The following is a 14,452-nucleotide window of genomic DNA, read 5'->3' on the forward strand; positions in this document are numbered from 1 at the left end:
AACTGATTGTTTGCTCCCTAGTTAAAATTTAAGTTTCCTAATAAACAAGAATTACCTGCCAATATTACATGTCTAGCATAAATTTGGATTAACACAAGCTACACTGTCAGGTAACATAATCACCAATTTTAATATCCAAGTTTGCCACTAGGTGTCTTCATTATACAGAAATGTGTTCTACAGTACTCAGGGTTTTTTTTTTTTTTTTCTTTTTTTCTCCTCCCTTTTAATCATGAGCTGGCTGCGTGTGTAATTCTGCTCAAGAAGTTTCCTTTCAGAAAGGCTGCACTGTGATATTGTTTCTGAAACCATTCCATAATTTCTCGTGCACATCAATACACAATTCTGCTGATCATTGTGGACTGAGCTAGGTACTTGCAGCCATGAAATTTTGACAAACCATATGATTATTTTCTCTAAAAGACTACTTTAAAAAAATCCTCACTAATACTATGCTTCATTAAAGCACAATATATATATAACTTAGAGTTTCATAACTGTGTTATGCTTCCCTGCTTTCTATTTGTGATTATTGTATTTGCAATATAAGTAGTGACAGTGACTGTATATAAAGCTCTTATTCAGCCTTTACTTGTTTCTAACTTTATGAGAGGCAGAATCTGGGGGAAGAGAGAGCTAAATGGTTCTGATGCTTCAGATATATTTAGATGTTTCAGAAAGATATAGAGGAAAAAGCATCCTGGTCCTGCTGGCAAAAGAACCCACAAAACTCAAACCAGTACCTCCATAACACATGTCTAAAATTTGGAAATAGAAGAAACAATAATGTCTCATACTCCAGATTATTGTAAATTAATTGAATGCAAATTAAAACCATTGAGACAGATGAGTTTCTGTCATTTTACAACTTCTGAGCAGTTAATTTATTTAAGAACAGCTTCATATGTTTTTTAATATTATTTGAAATTGAGGCTGAATTAAAGTAATGCTAAAGAAATGGAAAAAAATATAAATTAGTCTTGTGTAATTTACTGATATTTTGCTGCTTGTAAACTGAAATCCCAGTTGGAGGTGTACCTTTAGAAAAGGGAGATTCTGCAGCTGTGCTTGTTGCACTGCAAAGGGAGCCAGTGGAGGGTGAAAGACGTTTTCCCTCGAATTGCAAAGCAGTTCCGAGATGTTGTGAGATGATTTGAGTGGTTCGTGTTTCGACCACACAAAACGACTACCGAGTAAGCCATCAGATTTTTGCATACTCTCTCGCCTCTCCACCCCTTTCTGCGCCTTCTTGACTGGAGGAACTAGAGAAGGGAATCAGCTCAGACATGCACCCTGGGTAAACCTAACAGGATGTAAGAGGCCATCTGAGCTGCACTTTTTAAACCTACAGGAACCCTGTCTCTCTCTACCATGCCCAACAAATGAAGGGTCCTCCAGTCATGCTTCTGAAAAGGATTATACTGCACATCCTTCTAGTAATGCTGGCTCAGAGCAACTATCAAGCTTACGGTAAGATGCAGTTTTGCAACCTGTCTTTATTTACCTAATATTGGGGTGGGGAAAATAAAACACAGGCCAAAGCAATGCTTAAACATACTTTGGAGTTAAATTATTCTCATATTAGAGACTCCTAAGTTGTTTAAAGATGATGATAAGGTGAATAATTGAGAAATATTAAGTTACTATCTAGACCAAAACTCTGACACTTACGAAGCGAATGCCTCTAACTCTGCGGCCGAAGGCTTTGCCTTCCAGAGTTTTCGAACTTCTGCATGAAATCCAGGAATTCTGCTAGCTCTGAAGCGGGTCCAGTCAACAATCAAAGCATCCTTACCAGACCGTTAAGTGTCCCTTCAATCATTTCGTTTAACACAGTCCAAGTTTCATCCCACTTTCAACTTTGAAAGGCCGCAGTTTTTAAACAGAGAGGTTTTCCTAGCTCAGACTGATATGATTCCTACACTGTACCCTACTCACTCCTCAAACTATTTTGACTGAAAGATTATTTTGATTTGGGCTCTTCCATGCTATTTTTGTACAAGATTCATAAGTCTTAAAAGGAAGGAGGTTATACAGAAAGCATGATAGCTACAGGGACAGATGTGCTTGCCTGCTCTTGAAAATTAAGAGTCAGTCATGAAGATCTTAAGATTATACTCAAATCCCCAACAAATTAATGCATTTTATGCGGTATTTTTTTTGTATGATCTAAATAGAAACTTTCAGGAATTTTCCAGCTGCACTAAAAGCATTGTTAGTGCTTCATTATGTTCACAGACAGGTGGAAAAATAGGATTCAAAACTGACCGTAGTCATTTATTTTTCATGATTAACTGACATTTTATACATCAGCCATAATGTACCTTAGGGATATCATGCATATTCCTTGTTGCCCTTTAGAGGGAGAGAAAGAATAAAAAAGTAAAGATAGACCTTGAAATAAATAAATAAAATGACTCTAAAGTTTCAAATGGAAACTCTTAGGTGTCTTTTTTGTTGTTGTTTTTCATTTGTTTTTAAGAATTCTTAGATGACCAGGTGTGAATGATACACCTTTTACAATTTAAGAATCAGAAACCTCAATTTTTAGCTATTAGTTTTCCACCAATGAGTTGGAACAGATGAACATAAATCCATCTGTATTAGCCTTGTTCTATTTGCTTAATGAATCTTGCCAAGAATATATTTTCTCCAAAGCATAAAACAGTGAGATAGACTACTGCCTAAGTTCTGGAATACATGCTTCCATTTGGAACATTACACCAGCGAAGCACATTACAGAAAATTATCCCACCCTTTGGGAATCATGGGAATAGACAGGCTGCAACTGCAGCCTATCCAGGAAATTGCTCAATTTATTTAAAAGGAAACTTGCTTTTAGGCAGTTCAAATCTTATCGAACTTCCACTTCTATCCTCTTGAAAGCTTCACAGAAATCCTTATCATGACCACCCATATTTAATGTATTGAAAACTTGCATTTTGATATATCACCTAGAAGCAAGCCTTACTTCCAGGCCTCGGTTTCCAAGAGTATTCCAGAAAGCACAATCATATTCGTGATTAGAATACAGTTATCAGACAACAACGCTCCTAACATTGATTTCCCCTACACTACGGTGGGTAACAGACAGGAAAAATTAAGATATATCATCACAGAGAAAATATACCAGACCACATTCAAGCTCAGAGGATGGTGGAAGTTTGTGAAGTAAGGACATCTTTCTAATGGCCACCAAAAGCAGAACATAAAGTTCTCTCTCATCATGCGTGTTGCATTGTCATGTTAAAAGGAAAATATTCCTCTCACTGTCTAGGACAGCATAGTTTATACTGGAATTTAAACTCCAAATCTTCAGCTCTGACTTCTATTACGGCTGCTAAAGTGTCCTTACAGGAAACACATAAAGATTAAAATTTTCCTCTAGTAGTTGCATTCCGTATAAAGAAAATTCCAAATCTTTTATTTATAAATGACTTTTTCTAGTGCTTTTTATTCTCTTGAGAGTTTTCGCCAAGTTGGGTGCAATGCAGGAGAGGGGAAAGGTTCACAACACGTTCATTATGAATTTCAACACTGAACTGATATGGGAAATAGAGTGGATGGAAAAAGCTTTCCTCTATCCTAAACTTTTAGTTATTTAGTTTAGTTTTAGTTATTGTACATCAAAGCAACTCAGACAAGCTTCCTAAAGTCTGAGAAAAGTGTTCTGTAACTCTTATTCACTTGTCTTCTGATAATACTATTCTCCAGAACCACCAAATTTAATTACAAAGATGAATAAATGGTAACAAAGCACTAAGCTTATTTCTAGCAATAATAATAATAATAAATAAATAATAAACACAACAGCCATCAGTCACAAATCACAAGACCATGCAAAAGAAACTGGTTATCACTTTTTTTTTTTTCCTCCTGCTCTGATCATTGTTTTGTGGCAAGCTATAAACAACAGAATGACTAACGTGGGCAGCCTAAAAAGAAACATTGATTTAACTCTCCTCAAAGAAGGCTCTTTTGGGAGCTCTGGAAATAGCCTACAACACTTTCAGATGCATTCAAAGATAATCAGTAATTTCCATATCTCCTGGTTAGCAAGTTGAAAAGTTTTCTCTCTTTAACAGAAAAATAAAAGTCACCAAATAAAATGATTACATTACCATACTTACCAAACACCTACAGACTATTCCCAAAGGAGAGACAAACAACAGCTAAGAAATTTAATGCAACTTTCAGCAAGATAAATATTTTTGAAGAAAAAAAGGCAGGAAGGGGAGCAGAGCAAAAATGAAGAAAGCAGAAAAAGAAATATTACAATTTTCAAACCCCCTCCATTTTGGAAGAATGCCACAGAGGATTTTACGTGTGAGGGCTAATTAACAGCAGGCTGCTAAACACTTTCACCTGTATCAGCAGCTGCAAACCAAAACTAGAAGTCACCAGAATATGGCTCATTGCCAAGGAGGCTTCCATGTGAAAGAGCTCCTGAGCTACGCAGGAGGACTTCAGTGCCCAGACGTCACAGGCAGGCAGTGAGAATGCGCTGGGCTAGGCAGTAAGCACAGGGAAAGGTTTCCCACATGCAGGTCCCAAAACTCAATGATCTATGTTATAAGTAACCTTTGGAGAGAGTGAGGGACATTGGACTCAGGCCCACGAGACAGCAGGGAACCCAGTTTGCTTTGGTAACTACATATTATTTAACCAAACAAGATTACATCAGAACTATACTCTTAAAATGAATAACCACCAAAGACAGAGGAACAAACTTGCAGCACATGTTGGCACAGGTACTCGAAGGGGGAAAAACGCTACTTATGCTTGCCTGGCAAGCAAATTAGCATATTTTATTCCAACTCTTAAAACATGCTATGTGATCCAAAATTTTTATGAGCAATCTTCCCCCCCCAAGGGAATTTTTTCCCTTAGCTTTACTGGTAGTAGTGGAGGAAGTTTTAGGGAGGGATTTTTTTTTTTAATGCTGTGGTATGAGCTCGAGTATATTACACTTGCTCTATTTAGTATTTCGGTCTTTCATCTAAAGAACAAGGAATGCTTCCAGATTTTTTTTTTTCCTAAAGAGAAATATCCTCCCCCCAAAAAATAAAATAAAATAAAATAAAATAAAATAAAATAAAATAAAGCTATGTGGTAAAGTGCTTAGATGGAGGACATCAGACGCTTCACAATATCAGCTGCAGAAACTTGCAGATTCTTGTAAGAGTCTCTGATAGACAGGATTATACTTGAAAGAAAGCTGCAATCAAGGCAAAAAATCTGACCATAACAGATAGTTTCTGGAGATTTATCTTCCACAACAATCATCGGTCAAATAATTGAAACCTCTACTTTCTAATTTGAGCTCTGTGTTTCCATTTTCAGGCTGTTACTAGCCACATGCCGCTACAGCAGCATGACTTAAGTCACCCAGACCTACTCACCTGAACCCAAATCACTGGGCAGGACATGCATGTCCCAGTGGTAAACATGGCTAGGTTACATGTTTCCGTTATTGCTGCCATGACCATATTTAGATGGGACCTTGCAGACTAGCTCTTCCTGTGCACCATGCATTTCTTTACAATTAGGAGCTCCTACTGTGGTAATGCACGTGAGCCCGAGGGCTTTCTGTGGTTCATTGCCACAGATCTTTCTCCATCAACAGGACTGCTGCGTTAAGCACATAAGTCAGTGTATCTTTGCCGAGTTTTCACATGCATTTTTTGTCTCTTTATCCATGAATTTAACACATGGCTACATATAGTCAACAGGTAGGTCTGTATTGAGCATCAAGGGATTAGTTGGTCCCAAGAGGACTTGAGCCGTATCATCCCAACAGATACAGTCTAGCTTACTGCTTAAAGCTGTCAGTCACTCAAGCTTTGACAATCTTCCAAAAAAACCTAGTTCAAGTGTTTTACTGTTTTCATTTCTGGGAAGCTTTTCATACTATGTAATCCGTCTATCCCTTTCAGACTGTTACTTCTTGTCCAAATCCATATCAAACATGAAAAACAGATTACTTCATTTGCTTTTAATGTCTTTACAAGCTCTTATTATGTCCTTTCCTCTAACGCCTTTTCTTTCGATTAAGGAACTCCAAAAATTTCAGTCTGTTGTTTGGGTCCATCTTACCATGCTCATGATATTGTCTAGCTTCTGTCCAATTCAGAAAGGCTCCATGAAATGTCCTACATTTTTCTTGAAGAACAATGCCAAAAATTGTTCAATAATAAAATACTACCTTCCATTCTTGAGTAGAACACAAAGATTATTTCATGTATCCTATCTGCATTGCTTTTGGTCATACCTCCCTTGAAATGGCTGTTTCATGACAGTGTGACTTTGCCAATTCCCTTTCAGCTTGCCTGCAAAAAGGCAATCAGCAATACTGATTTGCTTTGCCACTCTAAACCCCAAAACCTTTTCTGCACAAACTGCCATTAAAATAGTTATTTCCATCCAATAGTTGCATTATTAATTGTTCCTATGAAGTCTTGGTGTATTGCACCTATCATTCCTTGTATGTTGTTTCCTTATAGGCCACATCTCAGGATCACACATAAGTCTAAGCCTGTTCTTTGGTGTTTATAACTTGCCATCTTTCTAACATCTGCAAATTTAATAGATTTGTTTTCTTAATCTTCATCTAGGTCATCACAGAAAACAATATTAAGAACTGGACTCAGAGTTATTCAACATATAGCCTCATATAAACCTGTTTATAATTTCTTTTTGTCTCAGGGAAGGACATGCTGGTGGTTCAGTCAAGCTGTCTTTTACTACACATCTGTACCAAAGATAGTGCTTATACTCCTTCTATCCAGGATGAACCACCAGCTCTGCTTATCTCATTTTCCTCATATTTATGTATTTAAGGAATTAATGTCAGCTTCTCTAAATGTACTGAAACTTGCCTTGCCAAGCCCAACCAATTTTATTCTTCTTTTCCCCTTTTGCTCTGAAGAACATTGAAAGTATTAAGGTTTCTAGTTCTATTTGTCTGTTATTCACATTTCTTCCATCAGTAAAAAGACATTTTCTGCACCAAGATCTACTATCATGCATCCTGTTCCTATTCTGCCCTCCATCAAACTGTCTGAATTCCCTCCATTTCTCCCTCATCAAACATCGATTTTAAAATACTTGTCCAAGCAGCTTGCCTTTGTACTTTTGCTGCTCACCCTCTCATTGACCCCTATTTAAAGCCACCCTGATTAAGAGAAAGATAGTAGATGTTCTTTCTTTTCTCCAAAACAACATGTTTCACAAACCATGCTCCCATCTAAGAAAGCCGAGAGCTTTCTAGAGCTACCAGCCACCTCAGATGATGGAAATTATAAACATTCGTCCCTGACCTGTAAAGATGGGAGATAAATGGCCTTGAGCTCCTGGTCCCAGGCCATCTGTTTCCAGAGCCCTGTCACTGTTTCCTAATTGCTTATCTTCATTCTTCAACTTCAGGAGCCATGGGTCTGAGCAGAATGGGCTGAAGGTGAGAAGGGTAGGGGAGTCTCACCAAAGTATCATCTAAGATCTATGATGTGGCCCCCTGGAAGCACACATGTCCCAGAATGCCCAGTCCTCTCAGCAGGTGACTTTCTCTGCTGCCTTTGGCAGAGAGGTATCAGAGGCCACCGTTTCCTACTACAAATCTCAGCCTTACAATGAATAATCTCTTCTCTGTTATCAGTGAAGTTCAGGCACATACAATCTGGCAATATTAGAACAATATTAAAGATAATAGGTTTATAGACAGATCAATGATTTAATTTATAAACACGCGTTGCCAAAGTCACCTTAACGAAGTAAGATAAAAAAATCAATATTAGCAAATGTTAGGTCTTTTGCAACAAAGATTATGAACAGACAACATGATTTATGGTGTGGAATAGTAGGAAATTTGTTGAGGAAGAGCTTGAAGGTCTTGCAAAGGCGAGGAATCTAATATCTGTATGGAAATTCATGATCTGGCCACCTGAGGTTCCTGAATATACTACCCATACATTCACAAGTAATGCTATAGCACATGCATAAGAAAGCTTGGCTGATTGTGCAGTTGACAGTATGCCTGAGACATTCACATCTCACAATTTACCTATGCTGGCTACCCCGAAGTCCAGAAGCTCCTGGCAGATACACCCTTCCCCTCTCTGCACTGTTGTCTCTTCCCATACACATTTCTCCTACCTACAAATCTTTTCTTGACTGGATTTTACCTTCTTTTTTTTTCTACTTTCCTCTTTCAGCTGGAAGATATAGGTATACCTAATCTTTTCTTTAGGTGGGGTAGTGTAGGAAAGCAGAGAGCACTTTGGTATCACATAGTTCTCATTACTTTTACTTAAACAGAGAAATCAAGGAAAACAAGACAAAAGAATCTTTAATAAAAGATTGGGAGATTCAATACTAAGACCCAGTGTTAAGGTGGTATGCAGTATCTTACCAGAACACTGAGTTCAATGAAAGTTTAGAAAATCAAGAAATAAAGATAACATAATGAAATATATATATATATATATACATATATACACATATATATAAATTATACTAATTACAACAGATCTCTACGGAAGAGCAATGTTTCCTTCTGTCAATTAGCAAGAATTATGAAGAAGATAAAGATCTGAAATAAATCTAAAAGTAAAATAAAAGGCCTGTAAAAAGCATGACACAGGAAATCCTGCCATGTGTGTTTTGCATACTGTTTTTTTCTAAACTGTTCAATTCCAAACTTGGCTAAGATACAGAAAAAAAAATCATTTCAGAGGGAGAAAGTACCTTTTAGAATGATGCTTAAAATGAAAGAAAAAATAGTTAGCAGCTGTTATCTGCTATCAATGTCCCATATACAGATAAGATCTGAAAGCAGACAAGGGAAGTCTCAAGCAATGAGAGAGAAAAGAGGCAGTGATTAGTGTCACAGGGCTTATACAGCAGAAAAACAAAACCCTAACATTTTTTGACATGATTTTCTTCTGTTTCAGGATTTGATGACACTGATTGTCCGGTTGAAATTCAAGTGAAAAGAAACTCCCAGTACACAGGTTATCTTGGGAGCTCTTTAGTTATACACTGTCCAGTTCATTACCGCAGGGAAAGACCCGTCATGAAGTGGTGCAAGATCGAAGGGAACGAATGCGTGCTGCTGAAGGAGAGCAGAGTAGTGTGGACGACCCACGAGAAGTTCATTCTGGAGTTTTTCTCAGTCCATCACAACGACAGTGGCACTTACCGTTGTCGAGCGACCGCAGGCGCCTGCTCCAGCGAGAGCCATGGGATAAGGGTAGTTGTGGAAGGTGAGACCCTTCTGTTAGGAAAGAAACCTTTTAAAAATGAATTCCGTGTGCAGGAAAATTCATGCACGCTGGAAGATGGCTTCTCCAAGCATGCTTTTTTCTTCCATAGCGGCAGAGAGCTAGCGTGCACCCAGTTGTGCTGGTAGCCACCACCTTCTTCACGCGTCAGTTAGTGTCTTGTTTCCTTGCTAGGGGTGAAAGGAAAGAACAAATTACATAAATAAATAAAAGGAGGATCTGGAACAGAAAAGGAAAGCCACCAAAAAGCCATTAGTGGTGTTTCTGATAATAAGAAATATACAAAAGAGAACAAAGACAGACTGTTGGGAGGTCAGTCTGTTTATATGCCACAAGGACTAGGCAGGACCCAGCGGTCACAGCACAGTAAAGAGCACAAGGCAACTCAAACCTCATGTTGAGACTGACCACTCTTGCTACAGACAGAGAGAAGGTGTAGTTTTCTACACTGACAACAGGAAACCTTAAAATAGTTCTAAATGATCTTCAGGTGTTCAGGGCAAGTAAGGCCCTTTTATTAATTTAGGCAGCCAGGACACCAAGCCTAGATAGTGGCAAGCCATGTCTGCCCTCCCCGGTGCTGCTCTGCAGCTAGGGAGTGATCCCAGAGGTCAGAGTGTGCAAGGGACATTGCCAGCACAGTTGTAAGGTTGTCCTCCAGCCAGTTCTTCCCCAGTAAGCTGACAGGCTGTAAGACCCTACTTATTGCCACAGGAAATGTTGCAGCAGAAGAAGCAACATCAAAACCAAAGGCTCTAACCTGCCAGCAGACGTAGTACGTGCCCAATTCACACAATGCTTTTTTTTTTTTTGACATGAGAGGAACAGCACGGATCCCTGAGCAGGTACTGAATGGTTTAATCACAGATACCATACCACCAACAAGTGCTGGAACGTGCCGTCTTCATTTGCCAGTCATGTGCTCTGCTGAGCTATTTATCTGAATGCCAAAGAGGTCTCAAACACAGAATGACTCTGCTAGCAATGGGAGCAACACTTCATTTCTAACACCCCTCTCCCCCAAACTACCCTTTGGTTTTTGCATTTTGTTCCCTTTTCCATCCCCCAATCAAAGCAGAGACTTGTGAAGACTTCAGGATTCAGTATGGAAAATACAAATACAGTGTCGAAGGTCAGGCTGCCATTTCACTTCCTTCTCTTGTTTTCCTCCTTCAGAAAAGCCTGCAGACATTATGACAAGTTCACCAGAAAGTAAGTTGTGATTCTTATTTCCTCTTTAAGACAAGGGAACTAATGAGTATTGATATGAATTTTTGGCTGAATTGCTTTGTGCATTTAGGACAAATCTACACTCATTGCTAAACTACTCTTGCATATTTCCCACTTGAACAAAATACAAGAGTCACAATTTCCAAAGACCAAAAATCTGTGTTCAACACAAAAGGGACAAAGCCAATCGAACCACCTCCTGGCAATATAATCTACACTGTTGATTTTACACACACTCTTTATTATCCCGGTGATACATAAGGCTTATACTTACAAAGTGTAAGTGTCGCACTACTATCACACTATAAAATCACTTTAACATATCCTGAAGTATATTTTTTGCTCACTACTGGTTATTGTTCACAATACGACTAGAGTGGACAACTCCTTAACCCACATACCTTAAGATCATCTACTGGGTCTGTTCTCTGATGTAGTGCTCATATTTTATTCACCAGACGGCAGCAGACCTCAAAAGCGTGCATCAATAATTTATTCCTAAAAAAAAAATACACACATATATCTATATATAAATGAGATTTATGGCTGTCATTGTCTTTCTTCTCATCTCTCATTCTGTTCTCCCTTCTCATTCCCATGAGCAGGATACAAGAACATTTCTTGCCTCCTAATCTGCTGCACTTAGTAGCCCTGATCTCTTTTTTGCTTTGGTGACAAGCTTCAAATGTAATGCAAAACTAAGCTCAAGGTCCAGTTCTTAAAAGGGTCTAACTTAAAAGGATCTCAAAGTCAGACCCTTAACATCATTTACCTGTCAAATACTGCCATATGCCTCATAATAGCACCTGTTTCTAGTCTCAGCTATTAATTTTTTTCACAGCTGATACACACTTCCCAGCAGGCTTCCTTGTTTGCAGTGCAAAGAGTAGGGAAAAAGAAGGTGAAGAAAGATCATAATGGAAACATATGGCAGTTCGAAGCAGTGCTCTAATTCTGATCCTTATTTGTTTCAGCTGGTCTTCTAGCATGCTTCATTCACCAATTACAATTTTCTTTTCTTTGCACTTTTCCAGTATCTTAATACTTGGTAATCTATCCATGGCAATGGTAATCTCACAGCATGCTCACACTAAGTTAGAGAATACTTTAATTACGTTAGGATGCAAGTTACATCAGAAAGACCTAATGCTAAAATGACTTGTCAAACATTATTCTGTGCAAATTTGTGCAAATTAATGCCATTTCAGATATCACTGCTATCTCAGAAGAATCCCAAGAATCTGGAAATGACAAGATATTGCACATTATTTATGCTGCATTATCCGTGCCTATATGTTGTCTACTCATCCTCATATGCATATTTTGGTGTTTCAGGAGATACCACGGTGAGCAGTTTTATCATACGATCTCCTCCTACTGTGTATTTGATTCCACTCCTATTTACAGCTTAAAATCACATAAAGCACTATAAGAATGCTTTAATAATTATACCATCTGATTGCTGAGATGTTCTCAATCAAGTGTGGTCATATCGAATCTTTAAGAATTTATTTTATCCCATGTGCTGTTCTTTCCATAAGGCCAGGAATGGAAGTAAACTAAGAACAAATTAAAATTCCAGACTGCAAAGCCATTGTAAATTTTTGTCCTATCTTGCGAACAATCACGTTACAAGTAAGTAGGAGTGTTAGCCATGTAAATGCAGTCAAACTATATCCAGCTACATTTTGCATCCGTATTTTTCCGTAAACTATCATATAATTACGGTGTTAATCTTCCCTGTTTTAAAGGAACTCTTATACAGCTGCCATCTGCTAAATCAAAACTGGAACTTAGAGTTCCCTGATATTAATTTAGATGAAGTGATTGCTCATTTGCCTATTATAGTTCTATGAGTTTTCTACCTTAGGAAAATGAAATTATTGGATCTTTTAAAAATGTAATCTTTGCTAATGAGATGGCTTAAAGGTTTTCCATGCCTTTTTCCCTCTATCCAGTTCACTGAATATAAAATATCACCTCCAAGTACACTAGATTTTTTTCTGCTTTTATTCAGAGGGGCTCTTGGGATCCCTCAGAAACTCATTCTACAGATACTTCTTTCAGTGTTTTTCTCCCGTTTGTTAGAATGGCTCTTCCCAGGTCCAGACCGGGAATAAATTTCAATTCTTTAAGGTGCATTAAATAAGGCAAGGACTGCTTTAGTAATTAACACTCCCTCTGTGAGTAGAAAGGAACCTTGTCACTGCTGATTTATTGAAACATCCTTTCCTGATTTTACTTTTTCTTCCCAGCAAAGCAAAAGAGAACTCCATTAACCCCGCAGAGACGAGCCAGCCTGGTATGTTTAAGCACTGATGTGATGCAGACCCTGATCGTGCCCTGTATGATCAGGCCTGTATGGCCTACTGACAACATCTCGGTGTAGTATAAAAGTTGGAATGGGACCAGAGACAAATGTAGTGCCCTGGTTGGTGCCTGAACAGCAGGACTTCCCTGCTGTGAGATACCATCATGGCAGAGTCAAGGGAAATTAAAGAGCCTTACCCACAAATGGGTCTTAGGCACCTAAACTTCTGTTGAAATGCATTAATTTGTAAGTACCGTTTCAATGAGAGCTTAGGTACATAAAGTATCTCTGTAGATCTGACCCCAACTGCCTGCCTAAGGCAGAAAATGCCCCACAGAGTGAGGGAGGTGATTGAAAAGAAAGGCTTTCACGTGTGGCTGCCATGGATTCACACAGTCCTGGCAGGATGACCCAGTGAAACCAAACAGGCAGAAGGCAGAACGCAAAGGACGGGGCAGGAGCTGGGGGCTATCAGCCACGAGGGAAGTGCTGGGGGGATTGCAGGGTGCCAAACAGGCTGCAGAGCTCCCCAGGGGCAAGCTGGAGGAAGGCAGATTAAATGCAGTGTATTTTATGTGGCTAGAAGACAGATGTCAAAAGAGTATTTCCCTAGAGAGAGGTGAATTTATAGAGGACTTTAAAGATATCGGAGCAGGAGATTTATTTGGAGAATAGCAAGACAAAAAGAAGACAAAGCAAGAGATCAGGAAATGGAAAAAAAAGGGACAATCGGGAAAAAAAAGACTTCCAACTTTATTTCAAAGATCAGTGTAAACCCCAGGGGTGAGTTACTTCACCTGTGCTCAAAAGCACTCCCCAAATTTATGATGCACTTTTAGAGGCAGAAAGCAAATTATATTCTTACCCATTTCTTTAGCAGCAGCATGAGTAGCCCCCCTGACGTGCCCAGAGCTGTACTGTGTTCCGTTCTCTGCAGGCCAGAGCTCCAGCAGCTACCCCACACCACACTGCTGGGACAAGTCCAGCTTCCCAAGAAAGCTCCTCACTCTATTGCTCCATGGCGAGCCTACAGCAGCTCTCCGGCGGCAATGCAGTTTATGACAACGATGTCCCTCAGCGGGATGCGCACAGGGGAGCTCCCAAAGCACCTCATACCAATTCTGCTATCCCTTCCACGTCAGCTGTACCCGAAAGCCAAGACGTCCTCATTTATGCTGCACTAAATCATCCTGCCTCTGCAGAAAGATGCCAAAGGAGGGGGCCAATGGTAGAAAATGAACTTACTGAATATGCCTCCGTTAATGTGAAAAATAAACCTGTCCAGGACTCCTCCAGTCACCCACTCTGCATGCGGTCTCAGGTCTAGCTGCCCTCCAGGACATCCTTCCTTTCACTCCCCTTACTCCCCGTTGTTATTCTGCCTGTGTTCAGGGGTCTACTCCCAGTCTGACCTGGATCGGGCTGCGGTTTGAACACAAGCAGGGCACGAGAAGAGAGCGCTCTGCCAGGATATAAACATGTAAAATGAATCCATGAAGAAGGTGACAACGAGCCACACCGCCTCCTCCTAAATGCTAAGAATGTTTGTGGGAAAATGCCCAAAGTTTCCTGCATTTTCTAAGGGAACACTTCCAAGGATTGTTCTTCAGTTTGGTTTATTCATCTCCTTGGG

At 39.3% G+C, this 14,452-nt stretch overlaps 1 protein-coding gene across 1 annotated transcript; it reads left to right on the top strand.

The window, feature by feature from the left end:
- The first annotated feature begins 1,212 nt into the window (after positions 1-1,212).
- Positions 1,213-14,146, top strand: BTLA (B and T lymphocyte associated). Its single transcript, XM_088532895.1, has 6 exons — positions 1,213-1,470; positions 8,949-9,260; positions 10,455-10,490; positions 11,717-11,854; positions 12,764-12,810; positions 13,757-14,146. Exons 1-6 carry the CDS (start codon positions 1,383-1,385, stop codon positions 14,144-14,146), a joined length of 1,011 nt encoding a protein of 336 aa, XP_088389021.1. The 5' UTR covers positions 1,213-1,382.
- The last annotated feature ends 306 nt before the right edge of the window (positions 14,147-14,452 follow it).

This window comes from Tinamus guttatus, unplaced genomic scaffold (genome assembly GCF_059628265.1).
Source record: "Tinamus guttatus ecotype Peru unplaced genomic scaffold, ASM5962826v1 Tinamus_guttatus_pri_ptg000035l, whole genome shotgun sequence".
NCBI lineage: Eukaryota > Metazoa > Chordata > Aves > Tinamiformes > Tinamidae > Tinamus > Tinamus guttatus.

What these genes read in the sequence shown, in the direction of transcription:
- BTLA (XM_088532895.1), top strand. Translation starts at nt 1,383, where the DNA reads ATGAAGGGTCCTCCAGTCATGCTTCTGAAAAGGATTATACTGCACATC. An exon ending in TATGACAAGTTCACCAGAAA is followed by an intron (nt 10,491 to 11,716) that starts GTAAGTTGTGAT and finishes ATGCCATTTCAG; the next exon opens with ATATCACTGCTATCTCAGAA. An exon ending in CGCAGAGACGAGCCAGCCTG is followed by an intron (nt 12,811 to 13,756) that starts GTATGTTTAAGC and finishes CGTTCTCTGCAG; the next exon opens with GCCAGAGCTCCAGCAGCTAC.